At 43.3% G+C, this 21906-nt stretch overlaps 1 protein-coding gene across 3 annotated transcripts in view; it reads right to left on the bottom strand.

Annotated features, from left to right (window-relative positions):
* Positions 1-21215, bottom strand: part of lrig1 (leucine-rich repeats and immunoglobulin-like domains 1) — a 35731-nt gene extending 14516 nt beyond the window's left edge. For 2 of the 3 annotated variants that reach the window (XM_085273320.1, XM_085273321.1), the window contains exons 1-5: positions 20095-21059; positions 9987-10058; positions 9147-9221; positions 713-850; positions 346-489 (exon numbers count right to left, since the gene is read on the bottom strand). In XM_085273320.1, the coding sequence (XP_085129446.1) occupies positions 346-489; positions 713-850; positions 9147-9221; positions 9987-10058; positions 20095-20297 (632 nt within the window). In that variant the 5' untranslated portion in view covers positions 20298-21059. The other variant, XM_085273322.1, reaches the window with a different exon arrangement.
* Between the last annotated feature and the right edge of the window lie 691 nt (positions 21216-21906).

The raw sequence follows: 21906 nt of genomic DNA, 5'->3' as shown, positions 1-21906 counted from the left end.
GGGGATATGGAAGAAGGCAATAAATCACCAATAATATGGCTCTGGTGTTTACCTAGTCAGGTCTTATCCATCCCTAGTGGTACAGCTCACACTAACAGCACTCTAAATGTTAAACACACACACAGCTCAATCAGCAGACACTAGAAGCTCCTTCTCAGGGAAAAGGCTCATCTCTGTGTAGTTTCCAAACACTACAATTGGGAAAGGCGCTCGGTTTTCAGCCTAAATATGATATGACAACAGCGTAATGTTTTTGCAGGGTGAACTGTTTTGACAGATCAAAGCTCAAGCTTGTCAGCACACTAGCCTACATTGTTAAAACTGATCAAATCCAGTGGCACTCACAGCTGGGTGAGCCTCGGGAGCTGGAAGGCTTTCACGGGGATCTGGCTGATGCGGTTTCGGCTCAGTCGTAGAACCTGTAGGGTTTCGCCCAAATGGTCCAGAGCTCCGAGCTCCAACACATTGATCTTGTTGTTACTGAGGTACCTGAACAAAGGGAAGCCACAGTGAGGTTTGTTAGAAATCTTATATTTGGAAAACATGTTATTTTGCATGTGCATGTCCATTAACATCACTTAATATTAGTTACAGAACTAAAGTTTCCTCATATAATAAATAACATATTTATCTTTACTAATTTATTTAATTTTGTTTTAATTAAATAGCTGGTGCATGACGTGCCACAGGAATCCTCTGAGATGCTACTTACAGATCTCGGATATGGAGGCCTGCAGGGAAGCACTGTCCTCGCAGCTCAGTAATGTCATTATTGCTCAGGTCCAGGGTTTCCACAGAAAGCAGCTCCCCAGTCCGCCTGCCATCAATACTGCGAATCTTATTATGATGTCTGAAAAATAAAGAACACAAACAGAAGACATAAGGTGTGGTCCTCACTGTTACCTAAACTTTGTGTACTCTTCCCATCAGGGAAGCCACTCCAATCCCACTGGCTTCTGTAAGCCCATTCGGGAAGAGAGAGTGAGAGAATGACAACACACAGAACAAAGTGGTCTTCATCCACCACAAAATGTAGTACTTTAAGTGCTTCCAAACAGAGGCTGGTCTTCTTTAAACAACTCCCAAGGACAAAAAAACAGCCACAAAATCTGTCTGATGGATGGGGCCTCAGTGATGAACCAGAGCCACTTGAAGGAAAATCTTGGTATGCTGTGAAATGGGGAGAGGAGTTACTTTAAAGGTCCTAATGAACCCAGGGAGTTTTCACACAAGGAAACCTCGATCTCCGCCGAGCTTTGTCAGTGGGTGCTAGCCTGGTTTAGCCAGAAGCCTGAAAGGAGACTGAATTTCCTCTCAGGCTGTCCTGTTTAGAGCTCTTGTTCAGAAATGAGGGTGACTCTCTTTACCCTATTCTGACCTCCTCCACATCTGTGCTCTTTGAGAGTAACGAAATTTCTATTCTCTGTATGTCCTGTACATGTGGCAGAATTGACAAATAAAGTTGACTTGACTTGACTTTATTTTGTGGAGCAGACGTGTTCCACACAGAGAGGTTGAGAAAGACAGTGATATAATAAAGAGTGAGATAGACTGATGGAGTGTGATATTTGACATTTATCCGTGTTGCAACCAAAGTGGTGTGTGTGTGTGTGTGTGTGTGTGTGTGTGTGTGTGTGTGTGTGTGTGTGTCTGGAGACTGAAGGCCTGTGTAATCTGAGTGTACATGAAAGCTTTTGCTGGATGACACGTTTGACACATGACTAGGTGCTAACTAGGGTCAGGGGATCCATTTAGTACCACATCCATTGTTTTTACAAAACTAAAACAAAACATTTAAAAAGATAGGAAACACGACAGAGTAACACAAAAAGGCAGAGCAATAAGCAAACTGCCACTTCATCATCTGACATGTACCACTCAAAGGAGATCTTTGCTACATGACGGAGGCTTTTTTTTTTAGCTTTCACAAGCAACGTGTTTGACATCACCTTGTAAGGCAAAACCATTTGATGCTTCTAACTAGTTAATCACAACTTCCCAAGAGCCTTTTTCCAGCAAATGACACCAACTTCTTTTTTCTCTTGAATTTAAACAAAGCTGTCTGGAGTGCCACAAAACTACAGTTCCTCTCATGGCTCCAAAAGTAGTCCTGCTGCATCATAATGCTAATCGCTGAACGTCTATCATGAAATTAATATAGCTGGAAGCTAATTCCCCTCCTTCGTCAGGTACTGTCTGTAAAGCTGCATCTCTCCTAATTCCAGTCACAGTACTGGATTTTGGTGCTTTTTGGAGCATCTTAATGTAATTCTCTGGTAGACGATGCAACCTGTTGTAAGGTACAGGGTTCATACGCCTTTTTCAGGGTCAAATTCAAGCACCCGTACGAACCCTGAAGGTACAGCGATAGGCAGCACGGATATAGGTCTGAAAAATGAAGCCAATCGTCTGATCAGGGAGGGGGCAAGACTTTCCCGATAAGTTGTTAGGCTAAGTCACTCATTCCAGGAAATAATGAATGAAATATTAAGTTAGAATGGCCACAATTAAACAAAACGGTTTTTCAGAAAGGAGCACATCTTATGTATGGTTTCAAAACAGCAAACTAGCAATGAAAAACAACAACAACAACAACAACAAAACCCCACTTAAGGCTTCACACTAGCTGACAGTAGCTGATAGCTTAGCATTGCACCTTCTGGTCTAAAATAGTGTTCTTTCACATCACATTCTTCATAATGCTAAGGTTAATCGTTCAAAAATCCACAGTGGCTTTTAAACACAGTCTATGATCCAAACCTAAGAGTACTGTCACGTGGCCTGCCTCATTCAGATTTACTGTAGATTCTTTCCAAATCTGATAATACACACTATCACCATGTCGAACCAATTCGGTTAATAAAAGGTCACGGTCTTCTTGGAAGTTAGGCAGCTTATTACTTATCAAACATCAGGGACAGAGAGATTTTAACCAAATCACGTGCAGCATCTTTAAATCAATTCACTTGACCTTTTAAGAGTTTGATAGTGTTATATTTAAAAGGGCAGTGCGTGTGCGTGCTTCACGGAAAGTGTGAGGTGGCAGGTGCTCTACCAGTCAAACTCATCAAAACAAGGTCAATCCCTCCTCTTTTTCTAGCCTGCAGCCAGCAGATGAACACACACACACAGTCATTTATTGGTGTATGGGATGTAGGAGGGTTCAAACCACAGTGGCCCACCTGAATAAACAGTGGCAGAAATGGTTAAGGATGAGCACACATGCGCAAACACACAACACAAATAACAAACGCACACATGGGCCAGAGCAACAGACAGTGGCAACAGTGAGCAATAAGAGCAAGAAAGGGATGGAAAGAAAGAAGGAAGGAAGCAAAGGGGTGAGGAGAAAATGAGGGGGGATTATGGGGTGAGGCGAGGTCAACAGCTGGTGACCTTCACTGTGGAAAAACAGATCAGTCTCAAACTGGTGGGAGAGGCTGAACCCCCCCCCCGTTCCTCCTCCACCGCTCCAATCAAACTTTCCCCTCCCACAGCCAGAGCCCAGCTGCACCGTGTGAGAGACGGATAAAGCCTCGGCGCTCATCGTGTTTGAAGTCTGCACATACAATAGTAGCGATCATGAAAACTGATTATCATACGGCTAGTGACATTTCTGATAAAGAGGAGCTCGGTTCACCCGTGCTCCCTTTGATGTCCAGGAGTTCCTTATTCGCTTTGATTCCACTTAATTCCAAATTTCATTACCCTGCCCCATCGACCATCTGATTATCATGAGCCCGGCTCATTTTGACACGTCTTTTGATGTATGGAAAGTGCATTTGTTGGGGGGGATACACTAGCGTGCCCATTCTCCTGTTTCCAGTGCCATCTCTGAAGTCGATTGTTTGGCCCGTCTCTTTCCGTTTGAAGTCCACTGTCAGGACAAAGGGAGAATTATTTGAAAATTAGATCATCCAGTGGGCCATACATATTCTATCCCAAGCTGTGTTAAAGAGCCCCTCTGAAGCAGGCGATGAGCACAATAGGAAAGTTTGTGCTGCTCTGCTGTCGCTTTGACACTCTGATTTTAAAACATTTACTTGCTTCTGGTTTGCTTGTCATCCTGCTGTGGCTTTCTGGGAGCCTGCAGGACATCAGCAGGCTCGCCAACTGTATTGTGGAACTGTGGGTGCCTGGCATATGGCCTTTGGATGATTTAACAGAAAGTTTGACATGCTCAGATGACTTAATAGTAATTCATGTCTTTTATGTGATGATTGATGGACATCTAATCAAATTGAAAGTGACCACAAGTTTCGACCACCCCGCCATGCTTGTCTGTACCCGATCAAAAAGTGCAGCAAAAAACAGAGCTCGCAGACATGTACGGAAAGGATGAAAGCACCAAAGGGAGAGTGCTACAAGAGGCACCAAAAAGGCCAAAAATTTGAGTCTGAGTCATTTCTCAATCAAACAAAACATTGAGAACAAAAGCAACTCACCTGCCCACTCGTCTCTTTTTAGCATTCCTATTATTTCCGTTGAAGCCAGGCTGATGTACTTGTTTTTCATTTTGTATATTGCACACCCACATGAATCAGTCAGCAGTTTCGTTCTTCACCTTCCAGTGAAGGTGAATAATGAATGTACAAAAAAAAAAAACTCACAAGTGTTCATTTTTGCAATTATTGTTCTTCATTTGGCAGAAATTTATAATGCCAAAAATCCTAGGAGCTAGGGCTGGGCGATATGACCCAAAATTCATATCTCGATATTTTTTAGCTGGATGGCGATATACGGTATATATCTCGGTATTTTTTTAAAGCCATAAGGTAAGAACAAAAAGAGAGTTCTTAGTCAAAGCTGTGTCCCAGATGTCACACAGGCACTTATTAACATACAGCGTAGATGTACATGAAGAAATTACTCAAAAATAAATTATCAGCATTTATTAAATAATAATTCTCCATAAATAAAAGAAAGCAATGTTGTTTTTGTGCATAACAAAAAGCTCACAATTGTGCAGTCAAAATGTAAACTAAAAGACGATGAGCATAATAACAAAGACAGACAGATTTCACAGCTGCTCTATTCCCAAGTTCTACTGCGTGGCTGGCAGCCTTGAGTTTGAAATCCTCTTTGGCTACGTCCACACGTACACGGGTATTTTTGAAAACTGAGATTTTCCATTTTTGTTTTAAAAAATAATCCCGTCCACACGTAAACGCAAAAATGAAGGAAAACGCTGCTAGGAACATGCCAAAGCAACAGGTGGCGATATATTCCTAACCGTGTAGAAATGTTGGCCAATCAGAAGTCTAGAAGCCTCGGTGGGAGATAGTAAACAAAGATGGCGCATAGAAGCAGAACCGAGTCCTATGTGTGGAGGGACAGTGACTGTGTGTGTATGTGTAAGCATTTAAACACTGCAGAGAGTAAAATTAACAGTAACAGTCTCCCCCATTGTAGAAATTCATTTCACCGAAACAATAACATGGCGCACAGTCTGACATCAAAAAAGGCGCACACCTTTGACGCTGCGTTTTCTCCGTTTTCCTCGTCCACATGTAAAAGCAAAAACTGAGTTTTCGAAAATATCCACCCTGGCAGGCGTTTTTAAAAATCTCGGTTTTCAGTGACCGAAAACGCTGTTTACATGTGGACGAAAGGTGCAAACGCATAGAAAAATCTCCGTTTTCAAAAATACCCGGGTACGTGTGGACATAGCCTTTGCAACCATGTCTCTTAACAGGTGCCATTTATGGCCCTTATACACACACAATACGGTAATATTACGTTGAAGCACAGTACGTGCACTCAGCGAGGCTCCAGACTACGGTAGCCGTAATGCTCCGACAATCCATCAAGCGGTGCAGCTCCATAGCTTACCAAAGTCGTACTAAAACATTTTTTGACAGATTGCTGAGCGCCGTGTACCACATAAAATTGGTTCGCGGTCATCAAGCACAACCAGAATTCATACATAAGGCGCACTATCGATTTTTGAGAAAATGAAAGGATTTTAGGTCGTTAGCGCGGTTAGCTCGCTAACACGTTGACGCCGTCCAGCCCCACGCACGGGGCGATCCGCGGTAAGTCGTTAACGGAGATTTGCCGTGTTCATCTTGTCGTTGCCTGCAGGTGAAGCTATGGGGGAGGGAAGTTGTGTTCAGTGAAGGAGAGGCGAGGCCGAGTAACGTTGCGTAGAGACAAAAGTGGACGAAAGAGAGGCAAACTTGCGGCTCCATAAGTATAATTATAACGTAACATAGACTATATCGATATAAACGATATTGTCACATCTTATATCTCGTATGAAAATATATGGATATTTAAAAAAAAAAAAAAAAGATATATCGCCCAGCCCTACTAGGAGCTCACCATTTATTTCAGGTTCTGTGTCAAGACACCTTCTGGATAGATCCTTTTATTCATGACTGCATACCTTGTCTGCAACAAGTCATTCGATAGACTAGAAGACTCGGAGGGAGTCAGCCTGTCAGTCAGTAGCAACCACATATAAAATGCTCTTGGGCTTTTGGAGAGTTTACTGTTTGATGAGCGGCTGAAGACAGATTCTCTGTCCATTTGCTTCCCTGGGTGTTTGTATGTTTATGCAAGCCACTGTCTCACACAAACTTCTAGTCAGACTACATTCCGGACGATCTCCAACCAACAGCACGGGAACACCGCCCAGCAGCCCGAGCTGCTGTGTCTGCCAAGGTGCATGCGCGCGAACGCGCGCGAACACACACACACACACACACACACACTGCAGAGGACTTAGTGGTTGGTGTGTTAAAGCACATTGGATTTACTTTTGGGAATGACACTGAACCCAAGATCACTTCTCACTTCCTTTTTCCTTTCTTTTCTGCACCCTTCCTGCTGCCTCATCCACTACTTCTCCTTTAACCATTCCTCTTTCGATATATGATGGTGTCATCCTGCTCTGATACTACGATCTATTACTACCTCCCTGATTTCTCATCCTTCCTCCCCTTCCCTACCCTCACCCATTTTACTGTAAGCTATGTGACTGACAGCTGCAGCTGCAAGTGCTTCGGTGGGCCTTCACTTCAGCTGCATGGCTTAGTAAAAATCTGACCCTCCCACCAGCCTCCACTCCCATCAGCACTACTGGCCTTTCCCCTAGCAACAGGCTGCAAGTCAGACCCAAAAAAAGACACCCCAATCATTTGCAGGGCCTGCAACTGGACACAGTTTGTGCAAGTAAAGGTGAACTTGCTCCAGTCTGTTTTATATCAGAGGCAGAGTGAACATGAGACTGTGCTAAAACTTAAAGATACAGACCAAAAAACCCCCCCCAAACAAACAAACCATGACACACAATAACAGAAGGTCAAACTTCTGATACACGTCAACAGACATCTGTTAGAGTTGAATAATCAAACCACAGATGCTTCCCTTACCAACTGTCCACAGCTTACAGTAATATTCTGACCACATCAGTGCATCACGATAAATTCTGAGAAGCAGGCAGATGACACACAGGGAGAGGCGGACGTGTGACTCCCACAAAGATCCCCGCTGAATCTGATATGTCGATGACCAATGTAATAGGAACCAGCAGCTGTGTACTTTACTACCATGCAGCCCGCCTGGATGCCAGCAAAGTGTGAAAGAAAATACAGAGTGAAGCTAATGGTTCGCACTCGACGATGGCCGATTAACTTGCTCGTTTCAGGCTGAGCGAGTTGTGAGAATGTTTGTGGATACCGCAATAACCACAACGCTGCCATATCCATTCACAGGCCAGCATCACTACCCACATTTATTTGCCTTGTTGACCCCAATCGGAGGTGTTGGGAAGAAGTGCACTGCAGCTACATTTATATTTGCACAGTGAATTATGTAGTTCAGCTCGTTTTGTTGGTTCCATTACTGTTACTGTATACATATTTATAATTTTTTAATTAACTAAAACACAAGCAATTTAGGACAATAATGGCATATTTTTCCTTGCTGTTATCGAACCCCTTTTGGCAAGCCCCGCCCCCGTACCCTGAGCTGAGGGGCTAGGCGCTGCATTCGTCACATGCTCTGCACATGTGTGGAGCATGTGCAGAGAGGCCACCGCTGCTCAGCACTCACGAGGAGAAACATCCTCAGAATATTGATTATTTCTATTTGTTAACAAACGTTCAGGGAAACTGCTGCACTTTGTGGCCATGTGACTAATCACTACCTTTGTTGAAGTTTATACCGGTTTTTTAAAAACCTTTGTCTCTTGCATTATGAGTTGCTTTAGGTAACATCCTGAGAAAACAAGGTGTCAGAACTCTTTTATTTCCTTCAATTACTTTGCATTGCATTAACTTTATCTTATTATGAACAACATTAAAAATAAAAAGATCACATATTTCTGTGGGCTTGCCTCATCACTGCTTTCGCCATCTTTTAGCAGCATGAATAAAGTTACTGAATTACCCCCACTTCATCAATTTCCTTCCATTGCAAAAAAACAAAAACAAAAAAGACACTGCTGAGCCCACGTTTGTGACAAACACAAGTGCACCCACGCCCTTTCCAAATACGGCTGTAAATATGCAGCAAGATGCCAGCCCCCCCCCCCGCCGCCACAATTTCACAACTGGGAGCAACGACTTAGAACTATATACGAGCTGACACTCCAAACAGCCAGCACCACTCACTGCAGACAAGCCCACATGGAAAGGTAAAAGGACTGGTCGCTCACTCCATCACATGCTAATCCGTGAAGACAGAAATTCGTACTGACACCAGCTAATTTAAATGCAGTCGAGTCAAATTTTTGGCTACCTTCACATGAATTCAACATTACTTATGAGATGCAAAGGCCTATTCTTTCTCAACATATGTCAACAGACTATTTAAAAGCACGCCAGTGAGGCAACTGACCTAAGAATACAGTAACAGAAGCCCTCTGCAGACATGGGATACATAGGCATGGCTGGCTTCATCAATCTGTTAAAATTACTAAAAGAGCAATATTTGCTGTGCCCTTTCAGACGTGAGTGTGACCGCACTCTCTAACGTTTAACTCTCTTTGTTGTTGTCACTGTTTGTGAGTCTGGGCATGTGTGTGTGTTGCAGCTGTGAACACACAGGGGCACCTCACACACAGGCTACAAGGGAAAGGTCTCTCTTTTGGATACAGATCTTCTGGTGCCATGTTAATCAGTAAGTGTAGTAATACTCACAGGTAGAGGGACACAATCTTGGATGCAGCCTGTCCTAAATCTGGTATGGAGGTCAGCTCATTGTGGTCTAGCCGACTGAAAGTTACAAACACAGAGAGAAGAGGGTTAGAGAAGCAAACCGCTGATAAAGGAGCACCCTTGAAAATTGACTATATACAGACAGACAGATAGATAGACACACAGGCAGACAGATAGATAGATAGATAGATATATGTGTGTGCACAGATATCTACACATATTTAGATATGGTTGTTATAACTAATTTCAGTCAAAGCACGTATAAATCAACATATAGGACTTTTCACGTCTGCTGCACAGCAAGTGGCAAGTCATCCTTTTAAAAACTGAAAATAACATGGGAGTAAAACAGATGTCCGGGAGCGTATGACTGGCCCGCTGGCCTGCCAAAGATGTCACCAGTGTGTGTATCACCAGTACGTTCCTGTATCTGTGTGTGTGTGTGCCTTGTGTACTGGCGCTGAGTGACACAAAACCAAGCCCTCTCCTCACCATATAAAATATTTACAAGGCCAGTGTTGGCCACAGTATCAGGTGGTGGGGGAAAGGGCTTAATATAGAAAACCACCACTTAATTCTCAATTGGACTTAGTTCAAGGGAACACATATGAGAATGCTGCTCGGAAGCGGCGCGGCAAAGATGGGAGTTAGCCAGAATGAAGTAACTGATTTTTTATTTTTTTATTTAAAAAAAAAAAAAAAAAACAGGTGACACTTCAGGTGACAATCCAACAGGGCCAAACACATTTACTGAAAAGGGTTTAGGAGATTTTAAGGAGACTGTCAGCAGAAACCATGAGTGCTCTGCGGGTGACTACTTACAGCTCTCTCAAGTTGGGAAGGTTGGCAAAGGCTTCAGGACTGATGGAAGTCAGTTTGTTGTAGCCGAGATTTCTGAAAACAAACAAAAAGTTGCTCATTACAAGACAGGAAACAACAATTATTTGAAATACCTGCAGGGCAATGGTGTTTCACATCTTTTATTGCTTTTGTCCTTGGCATTTTTCAGCACTTTAAATAAGGATCCTAATCAATAGCAGCAATTATGTTTCCCATTTGACAAACATCCACATCTGTCTGCATTAAGTATGCCTGAAAACACTGCAGTACATAAATTTACGCCAGCCTTCAAGGAGGGCCCGAATCGATACCATCGATACAGAGCGTCTCTCTCCTGGCTCACTTTCCAAACATTACCCACAGGCCATTCATCTGCAGCAGTCAATCTGCACTTTCAGCTAACGGTGTATTTAATAGCTGGCACTTGACTTGTACAGAAGCTTATTAGTGAGCGATTTGTCCAGTGACACAGCCTTACTGCGGTTAAGAGTGCAGGTAAAAAAAAAAACACAGCTAACACACCTTTGCTTTTTCACCGAGATTCCCACGCCGTATGAATCGAGTTTATCTCGCGTAGACAAGTGCTATCTGTGTCACACACTTGCCTCCTGCCTAGCTGGCATGTCGCCTGCCTGTTGGCAGAGCAGGCCGCAGTGAGAGCGCTGTTTGTGTTTGCGTGGTGGGGCTAGGCTAGGCGAGACAAAGGGAGCCCACAGCTCCGAGCCGCCTGCCTCCCGCCCCTCCATCCCTCTGTCCAGACGTGAGAGACGGCCCAGGAATGTTTCACAGGCCTGCCGAGAGATGGCTACTTGTTCCCAGAGTCTGGGGACACTTTTACCTGATGTAACGCATTCCTCATTCTGCTCTTGTCCCACAGTGGGCTTTTACCACAGTGGCCTTAAAAGCCCACAGACTGGACAGCGACATATATTTTTTTAAAAGATAAATTTGAAGCTAAACAAACACAAAAAACCTGCCATTTTCATACTTCATGCTCACAACACTTTCTCTTAAACAATTTATGCCCATCAGTCTCAATAGCCATCTCACTTGACAGATTTCCCTTTCTTGTCTTCTGTGCTCAATTGCAGATAATGACAGTCTTTTTCCCCATTTCTTTCTCTCAAAGTGTGTGTGTGAGACGAGATAATAGCAGAGCGTGTGTCTGCCCTCGGGGCTGACAGAGAGGTGTGAATGCATGTCTATGTCATGATCATTTACTGGGGCACCTCCCATTCAGGCCTAGATCGCTAAATTATTGTTCCCTGCAACGGGAGGAAATTACCTTGTTATGACGAAGCCAAAAAAACAACACACACACAGAGTCCCCATTGATCGCCTTTGCCTAGAGGCAGGTATAATGAGCCAAAGATACACCCAACACCGACAGCATGAGAGGCAGTGCCGTCATCTGGACAAGCTATCAGTAGTTTCTAATCAACCTGCATTTGGCACAAAATAGCAGAAGAAATTTCAGCAGTCCATGCTGCATAACAAGCAAGTAAAAGATTTATCCAAAAACGCCACAATCATGGAGCTTTGTGAATTTCTAACTTTCATATTTAATATTGAATTAAGCAGAGAAAATTGACTGCAGATATGATACTCAAGGTTTAAAATAAGGAGAAGGATAAAGCAGGATGAAGGAACAAAGTCGAGGTTGGGGGGTAAACCTGTCGGGTTGGTGCCAAAGGCCACAGCAGCAAACAGAATTGGCCCTTTATGTGTGTATATGCAAGCACGCCTGTGCCTTTTTTTCCTCAGTCACCTATGGTATTTACACAACTCCGTCTTTTCCTTCCCACTTCATTGAGACAAATCTGTTTTCTTGCCTATCAGATGAGATAAGTTTCACAGTATTTTAACACCTACTGTAAAGGAGGCGATGGTGATGATAAGGGCTGGGTTCTCTCCCTCTCCAACCCCCATCGCCACCACACACACACTCCCTCATATGGCAGGAAAGAAGGAGGGAATGTGACTCCAGCTTTAAGCATTGTTAATGCTTTCCAGAAAGTGACCTTGCACTCATGCAGTTTCTGAAAGAATTTGCTGCATCGGGTAAGAAAAATACAAGTCTTTGAGTTTTCGACTGCTCCGCGAGTGGAGAGATGCAGACGCCAACACTAACAGAAACAAACATGCTCAGAAGAAGAAGAAAAAAAAAAAAAAAGAACTATCCAAATATCCTCTCAAATGCTAAACTGGGTTTAGTGTTCCATAAAGCTCTGCAAGTTTATGCTGTATAGTTCAACCAGCTGGAAAACGAAGTGTAGCTGTGTTTTATTAAACATGGCAAACACTACTGCAATTTACCTTAAAAAAAATTGAGAGTGGTTCAAACACTGCATTCCATTGTGTGGTACAACTACTTCATAATGGGCAGGACTGTTTGACATTAGTCAGCAGGATCACACTCAAAAGCACTCTCAGCCAGGTAGTTAGCCAAAAAAAAGTGTGGGAAAATCTAAACGTTGAATCAAATGCTAATTTTCGCAATGACTTCAATCTGTTCTGATTAATGTGCTGATGCCAGTAAAGCATTTTGGATAATCAAAAAGGGGCACAATTAACATTCATCACACAGTCTACCAATGTTTTCCCTCAGATTTTGAGTCCTTTGGTGTGCGTGGGCGAGTTTATGTGGAGGAACAGCTTTTTCAATTATTAAATATTATTTTATCCTCCAAATAAATAACTGAACAATACAATCTGCTGCCTCTTTAGTTACTCGGATGTACTTTCACTCTGCCGTCTCTAGTGCATTGCACCTAAAAATTTTAGTTTTTGCTCACAACAACCCCACCAAGTCAACTTGGCCCAGTACCAGTACCCTAAAACACTTAAAGATGGAACATATCAAAGGTTCTTTATGAAACAGCAACAGACATACTTCAATTGACAACATCCTAAGCTGGTCGCCTTAACAACTAGTTGGAAGGTTTGACTCAATCCGAGTATACCTGGGAAGGAACGCTTCAAAAGCAAGCATGATAAACTCATGAAAGGCCTGCTTCATAGAGCAGGTGTCTTAGAAAGAAAAATGGAGCCTAGCGCCTGCAGAAGACAATCACTTCTGGACTGTGTAGCCGATGTGACACATAAAACTCATTAAAAAGCTTTAAAAAATTGCTTCGTTATGGGTACTGTGGGAGTAGAGGAAGCCTGTGAGTAGTGGAGTGATGTCATAGCGTATGACACTACACTTGTAAGTCAGCGCATAGCCTGTGTGTGGGAGAGGAGATGTGAGGAGGGAGGAAAAGTGCAGGGACTTAGACATACAGAGATACATCATCATTATCTTTTCCCATTTCTATCGTAGATAAATGCAGTGTGAACTTTGCTCGCTCAAAGTGTGAAGTGATGTCAGGGATGAGCCTTCTGTAGCCCAGTTGTGAGACAAAAGCTCTTTAATGTGGTCGACTTCATGGCATCGTAAAACTGGTCAAATAATAACCTGCGTGTCAGAGAGCCAGACACACAGACACACAAACACACATACACACACCGACGCTGCTCTTCCTGTCATTAAAGGCCAGTTTATAGCCCGGCAACTGCAGTGAGAGTGTACACAAAGCTAACACCAGCTCCCGGCCACCATTTTACACACAAGTCATACAGCGAATGAGAAGTGGGGCCGGTATCTTATCAGTTTCGACAAGGTTAAAAGCATAAACTGGCCGACAAGCGTTACTATAGAAGTGATAAATCTGACTCGTTAAAATCGGAGCAAAGAAACACAGTAAATACCAGATCCTTGGAAGGGGGGGCAAGGAGAACTTAGGTGCAAGATCAGAGAGATGTAGTGCTGATGGGCTCAGCATATTTTACCATTTGCATTACAGATACTCACTGCCCCCACACACATAACTCAAAGAGGCTGCTCCTGCCTTTGAAATCAGCCCGACAGCGAGCGTGACTCTGAAGTTTTCCGATGCAGGCACATCTTGGGGCCATGTGCAGCCCCGTTGTGAGTGTTGCCGCTTTGGGGTTATAGCAGGAGATGAAGCAGCGCACTCCAAACAAACCAGGACGAGGTTGGGGAAAGTTTCTGCAGCAGCCCGAGGCGCTGCTTGAACCCACGGCTGGGCCCACAGACCCGAGACTGGGCACTCCATATGAGAAGCACAAACCCGTTGATGCCGTCTGCACAGCAGGCAAACCAAGGGTTTAATGCAGGAGCATGCTCCTGCCGTCTAGTGTGATAACAGTGTAATGTTTTACAAATGGCGCCATGTTAGATCATTCCGAGTACAGGGAAATGAGTGTCCCAAATTAATCTCGAAGAATAACATAAACACTGTATTGTTGTACTCCTGTCTAGTAGTCTGGCCTAATGCTCTTAACTTCAAAGTGAAGAAAAAGACAGACAGTTTTTCATTCGTTAATTTCCTTCCCCAGTGATGTTTATTTTATTAGCAGAACAATAATTACCCATGGTAATAATGATTACACATGAATATGTGGTTGTTTTGGGATTTAAGTTGATGCTGTTTTCTACAGTATCAGAAAGTACAAAGGCCAAAAAAAAAATCTGGCCCAAGTTAGCACTCCAATCTCCCCTTGTGTCTCGAAGGGCTGTCTGTTTTCTGGGGTGAAGCTGCTTCACTTGCGCAGTACCTCTCACTCTTTCCAAGTCACACTTTTTTTTTCTCCCCCAAACATCTTCTCCAGATTCCCAAACTCTTACCAGATGTACAGAATTCACAGATGATTCACTGATCAAGCCCACTTTGTAGATACTGACTTCAGGGTAGAGGGAAAAGAGGAAAAAAAAGAGAAAAAAGAAAAACTTGGCGCCCTAAAGTGTCTTCACAAAAGAGCCATCTATTCTGCTGACTGAATTCCTGTCGAATGAGTTGTGGCAGCAGCTGTTTGATTGTCATTAGAGCCAGCGTGAGGCTATGAGCTCATTCCATATCTCCATATTAATGTCAGACTTTATCTGCTCTTATTAGAGTAGAGGATCAAGCTTTAGCCGTTTCTTCCTAATTTGTTCACAGCTAATGCGTTACATGAATCATCTCAGCCGGTTAAAAAAAAACAAGACTTCTATTTAATCTTCCATCTAAGAACCACCAATACTTCTACTAACCTGAAAATCTAATGGCCTGATGTGGGAGGAAAAGTGACGTGGGCCTGATAAAGATCACCTCCAATGATAATATCATCCTAAAGCCTTCTAAACACACAAGTTAGGTCTACAAAATATCTACCAGACATGAAAGTCGCAAGGCCAGCAAAACTATGACAATAAACAAACTTGGTATAATCACCAATACCACAAGATTACAAGGCTGCGTAGCGAGAAATGCCCTAGAAACCACAAAGGGCTCAGCCCTGCTGAGTGCTGTTGCTGTATCTCTGCCCCAGCTGCTCAAATGTTGATGTGTTTAAGCAAGAGACGAAACATTTCTGCACTGTGGTGTTTATACATCAGTCAGTCCCAACATAAAATCCAAAATCCCTGACAGTATAAATGGCCATGATGGAAAAAGTAAACCCAGGGCAAGCATAGTACTAGTGGTTAAACCTATTTTGTGTGTCTATTAATAGCTTAGATGAAGCAAAACACTACCTGAAAATAAAAGTGTTATTTCTGCATATATGTGGCAGTCAAGCAAACGGCTGTGTAACATGCAATTTCCTTTGGGTTTCCACTGTGTGTTACAACATGTGTGACAGTGGTTGAGGTTTCTGACCACTGAGAGGACTTTCACCAACTAGTGGAGCTGAGATTCAGTAAGCAGAAGCAGACTGTGGCATTAACAAGACACTTCCGCTTAATGCATCCCTCTCCACGAACTCCTACTCCCACAGGCCAGGTGATCCAGAGTTACACCCCCCCCCCCCCCAGTAACCAGTCTGCAATCGACCATCTGGGCTCTCCATCCCGAAACCACCAACACAAACCTATTTCCTGAGGTAGAAGCCAAAAACCAGCTGTTGGGGGTAGCGTTTACCAATAAGGCTTTAAGTGAGGTTGAAGGCTACACTTTGGGGATGACTTGCAGCAGAGAGTTTGGCCAGCACATGTAAAAACTTGGGAAACCACTAGCAAAATGCCACATTACACAGGGGGTCATTTGAGAGCAGGTGAGTGATTCAAGGGCTCAGTATTCAAGTGAAAAATATATATGTAGAAAAGATGGAACTTTCCATAACAACAAATAGCAAAAAGAAAAGACGGAGAGACGCTGGCAAACAGACACCCTCCATCTGCTTTATCTCTATCCCAGCACGCAATCGCAGCCAAAATCTGTAATGCTCATGCTTTTATTTACTTGCAAAATCCCATTATGCCAGTGGCACAGTGGGCAAAAATGCTTTTAATACACATTACTGTGGCTGCAAATAAGATAAGACACCACTCCTGAGAGGGAATATGTGACTTTGTGAGAGTAAACTTGCTTTATATGTTGTTAGGCTATTCATCAATCAGAAACAATAGGCAAACATCTGAGAGTGGTGGACAGTTTGTTAAATGTTACAAGCACTGATGTAAAACAGGAAAGGACAAGTGCAACGAAGAAGTTCATAACCACAGAGGTTTCAAAGAGGCTGGATGTCCAGGCTGTTAGGCATTCACTCATAAATCTCATGTGCTTAAAGGCGGGGGGGGGGGGGCAATAAAGCATTCTAGTGTGATCAATAGTGATCAATATTACTGCGATACAGTAATCAATGATCTAAAATAGCAAAAAGTAGCTAATACGCTTCTTTTTAAGGGTACATTTCCACACCTGGTCAATCACCCATTTTTCCCTTAAAAGTTTGAGTCTTATTTGTCTCTGTTCTTTCTGTGGCCCAGGCAGGATGTGCTAACATCTTTTGTTTCCCTGAATGCACCATCAAGGCCACTTTCTCACAAGATCCTGAGGAGAGATTATTTTGACAACTGGAAAGCATTACTGTTTTCTCTCCACCAAGGGATGTGGACTCTGTGGACTTGGGGCTGCTAGTAATGGATGAACTGCAGTATAACACCGGTCCACTGGCCACTTGTCTTGACTGGCCAAAAAGCTCATCGGCTTTTCCAGATCCATTCTAATAAACTACACTCTTCATCCATTTTCCCTGACTCTGTAACACAGGGAACAACTGCAAGAGCTGCTTTGGTTGTGGCTTTAACCTGACATTATACAGTTCTATTAACACAAAGTGTAAAACAAAAATGTTGCTGCAATCATTTGCTGCCTAAAAGCTTTGAAATTCTCCAACATCTTGGTGAAGGTATGATAACTCTCTCCAAGAGCAGCTTCCTCGAGTGCGCTGCTGTGTCATAAGAGCCATGGTTCATTACTGTAATCCCAATTTAAGCGCCTGTGTGAGGATAACTGCAGCAGCTAAATGACAGCGCTATCGTTCTTCACCCACACAAAAGGGTGGGAAATGTTCATTTATTTGCTGCTTGAACCATGTTCATTTTACAGACAGCAGAGCAGAGGGTTGAAGGGTTAAAAGCTTCCGACTGTAGCATGCACGCTGTATGTTTGACTAACGGAGGGTGCTTGTTGTTGTGGATTAACAGCCTCTACTCGTTTACCTCAGGTGATGATGAAATTTTTCCTTTATGGGAAGCCTCTGCACTGCGCACTTGAGTGAGAGAAGAAAACTGGTGTGGGTGCCTTGTGTTTATTGACAACCACCAATGCTGCCTTTTCTTGCACCACCACTGCCGCTCCCTCCCCAGGGGGAAATCATAACAATGAACTGATTCCACACTGATTACTTGGCTAAGATGCCTGAAGGTGGAGATAGACAAGCACACTTTGTTTGAAACCAGGGACTGTGCACACTGACTCTTTCAGCTCTTTTGACAGGCTAAAACTATTATTGTTGCACTGTACCACAGCCCCTGCTCTATCTTGTCTTTTTCAACAATACCAAAGTTTCCCTTTCAGCTGTGCACATCATGCACCACACACGAGACAAGCTCTAGTGCACAGAAATAAAAAAATAACCTTCCAAACTGCTGCATACCCTAAAATAAAATAAAATGTTTTCACATAAGTGGACAGAGTTAGCACAGGGTTCACTATGATGGGATCACATTGGGCCACAGGTGAAATTGTCCATACTTGCCTCTTTGGGTTTACGGTAATCATCCACTAATCTGGCTCATTTACGGACCCCAGAGGCAAAGAGCTGGTTCCCTTTGAGTTAGCCGCCAGCACAATGTGACTATCTCAAGTGGTGTGGAAATATGCAACCTAGGTGTTTTAAAAGATAATTCAAAGCCATAAAGCCATTCCCTTTGAAAACAACAAAGATTGCGGGTCCTTAAATCTCTGCCTGATAAGGTTTGGACGAGATAACAGAAGCCGACTTGGAGCGGCACAGGGCTTGCGCGGGGAACCCTGTCTTCACACAAACCAAAAGGTCCAGTGCAGCAGTTTCAGATGGGACATTTGTCCCACAATACATGATCATTGTCCAAGAGGACAGGGCAGTACTGTGAGTCTGCGTGCATGCATGATAAACAGCATCTGCACTTGAGAATGGCTAAGAGGTGCTTCAGGGCAACGGGGCTACTCAGGCACAAGTGCCATTATTCGTGTTTTCTGAGGACTTTTTAAAGCCATTGCATTCCTGACTACATGGGGCAAGAAAAACTGCCTCAAACAGGAACCTGGGAGCCAGAACAGTCCTAAGGCCGTTTTTTTCTAAATTCCCAGGAATACACACACACACACACACACACACACACAAACACTAAAAAATCTCAAAAGTTTAAGGATTTGTAAAAGTCACTGGAAACAGTGGGTGCAATATACTCCAGTGAGAAACAACATGTCAACAGGGAGGACAGAGAGCAGTGTTGTCTGTAAGTAAACTATCTAATTCAGTCTGGTAAGTGCTTAAGTTCCCCATACATTGGGGGATGTTTTATAAAAATGTGCCAAATTAGCTCATTTCCTAAATGATCTGGCAGACAGAGTTTCATTTGTTGTCAGCTTTATTTCCAGGAGCCGGTGACTTTCCCAAGAAATTGAATTTATGAAGTGAATCTAGCGAGACAGAAAGGGGAATCAGGATGATACCTGTCATAAGTCTCACTGAGTAATGACGGTTAATTTGTTATGACATGTTTGGGTCTATTTGTTTGCTCAGGCTGCAGGGACTGTTTGCTCACTCTAACACTGGAAACATGAATACACCTTCAGATAGATGCAACCGAAGGCACATGTGCCAGGCACAGAAAGATAAATCTTTTTTTTAAGCATGAAGATAAACCAGAGCCTGGAACATTCAATCACATCTCTAAAAGTAAGTGCGTTATAAAATACAGAATGACTTGAAGTTAACGATAATTCACAAAGCAAAGCCTTTGACACCCTTTTAAGTGCAGACAACTTGGAATACACGTTTGCGCACGTGGCTCTTCTCGCGATAACAAAAACACCTGTTAACCTACTTACTTTGAATAAAACTCCCCAAGTCTGACTATTTAAGCAAAAAAAAAAAAACAAAAAAAAAAACATCAGCAGGGAATGCCCGAACTACACAAAAAGTCTTTCAACACAGCATCTGGCCAAGTGTCAAACTCACTGATGCTTTTATTTGTTTGGGGGGTACAATGTTGTGAAAGATTATGCGACTTTAATTTACGAACAGCATGAAAAACAAAAAAGCTCAAGTGGAGTTACAACATGATGTTCAGGGTCTACCTGCGTAAAGTTTTAATGTTCCGTCACTTTCTAGAGGCGCGGGGGGCCTCCGGAGTACTTTGACGGGGTAACTAACTGAAAACAAAACGCGCGGGGCAGGGGGGCAGTTTTGTTTGCTTACATACAGTTAGAAAGGAGGCACGGGCATAGCTTCTATGACAGCTGCCCGTCACTCCCCCCTCTGTTTTAGTTCATAAGCAAAACTATGCAACTCTAAGCAGAACCACAAAAATCTTCTCTGACGGGATTCCTGGGGAGAAGCCCCGTACCAACAGGGGTCCTCTGCTTCAAAGCCGTGCTGTCGGCGTGTTTAAGCAAATAAAGCCCTAACACTCTATGCTGCTGTCCACGTTTTTACACTGTTATCCCGTTATGGGCTGGTCAATAAATAGGTTAGAGCAACTAAGCGCTTTACTTACAAGGAAACAGTCCGAACTGGAAGGTCCAAAGGCGTCGCCGTCAGCTCCAGATTACTACAGTCCACTGAGTCGCCACTGCAGGTACAGTTCTGGGCACATGGTGTGTCTGAACTCAATCCGTAACTTTGAAAGAATTCGACCGACAAAATTAAATAAAAAATACACCGAGACAGATATCCAAATCGTCCCAGGAAGGCCGCCATTTTGTATCCAGTTTTAATAGCGCGGCTGCTGAGCTCTCTCCCGGTGCCCACAACCTGGTGTCTTTAATGTGGCTACGAAAAAAAACGAAAGCTCGTTATAACGCATTAATTGTCCTCTTGTACTAAAGATGCTAGCACGGACAACTTTGGGGCAGCCAAATGTTTTCCGTCCCAGAAACATTCATCTCTGACACAAGTCCCCCACTTCCAACTTTCTCCTCTAGCGTCCGAGGCGGGCTAAAAAAAATAATGAAAGGTAAATCACGGACTAGCAGCGAAACTCTGCTACAGCGAACTCCTTTAACTCTCCAAACTTTGTGCATAAAAGGCTAAATGTAGTTTGTCAGTAGTGATATTGCTTTTGCCGACCTCTGAAAACATGCAACAGTCAGACGTTAAAGGACACTGCGCCTGTACACCTCTCAAAGTAACAGTTGATCAGCGGAGTAGCACAAAAAAGTAAACACTAAGCAAAAGAAAACTGCCAGACGAAACCAGAAATTTGAATATGTAGGAAATAATTTCGGGCTCGCAGGAACAGTGGTGAAAACTCCAGCGCTGGTCTCTCAAGCCGAACGTTGCATGTCGTCCATACCGCGGCGGTCGAATACATCCAACTTTAAACCCCCCGCACGCCCGGTGTTCTCCACCAGCTGCTTATCAGGTACAGTCTGTGGTCACAAAATCTCGACGATGCGATTAATAGCTAAATTGAGTACCCCCTCCTCCTCCTTCTGAGCGTTCAGTACCACCATGAGTTTTTCCCCCTTACCCAGTTACTTTTCCTTTTTTTTCCTACGGGACCTTTCGGTAATCCCATGTTGGAAACACAACAGCAATTCAATGGTCCTCCCCGGTTCGCTTGTGATTGGCTGGTGAGAGTTGACGGCCGGGTTACAGCCTAACCTCATTGGTCGTTGCGGGTTCTCACTGCCTCGCGAAGTTGGAGAGCCCTTGAGCAGTTGTCACTCAGCGGTTTCTGGCCCCGCCCATGTTTCCCACCCCGGGGTGTGAAACCGCACCACCTCCTCTCACTCTCACTGCTTCTTAAAGAGACAATCACCCAGATCAAGCTCTGTAATCGCATTATAACAAGCCGTAATAACATAATTGGTTTGAAAGCCCGATTTAAGTATTTGTTAGTAAGGCTGACATCAAGATTTACATACAGAAGAAAGAGCGGGAAAGCTGATTATAAGCAATTGGCTGTATTCCCCTCAGCCACGCGCATTTGAAGGAGTTTCTGTAAAATACGATAAAGTTCCAGCTGGAGAAAGTTGAATTTTGCATGTGCATTTGCTTGTGTAAAGTTTGCGTATGCATGAATATTAACAATTGTGGAATAGTAAGTACATTTCTCTTTCCAAGTGAACACCTCAGTCGACTGTTGCCTAATAATAATAATAATAATAATAATAAGAAGAAGAAGAACCCTTATATCTCCACTCCGCTTCAGAGAACAATTGCACTTTGCAGGTGTTCAGATAAAGAATAGAATCCAGCAGTGAGTGTTGCTGTGAAAGTAATTTAGACATTTTACATCACTTAAAAATAACAATACTACAGAAATACTTTGTTTATAAAGTTCAAAATTTGCAAGTTTAAAAAT

Source organism: Mchenga conophoros, linkage group LG5 (assembly GCF_057382185.1).
Source record: "Mchenga conophoros isolate Kocher_MC1m ecotype Shallow Benthic linkage group LG5, M_conophoros_male_GT1.1, whole genome shotgun sequence".
NCBI lineage: Eukaryota > Metazoa > Chordata > Actinopteri > Cichliformes > Cichlidae > Mchenga > Mchenga conophoros.
Note: the sequence above shows the minus strand (reverse complement) of the source record. Positions and strands in the feature narration are given on the sequence as shown.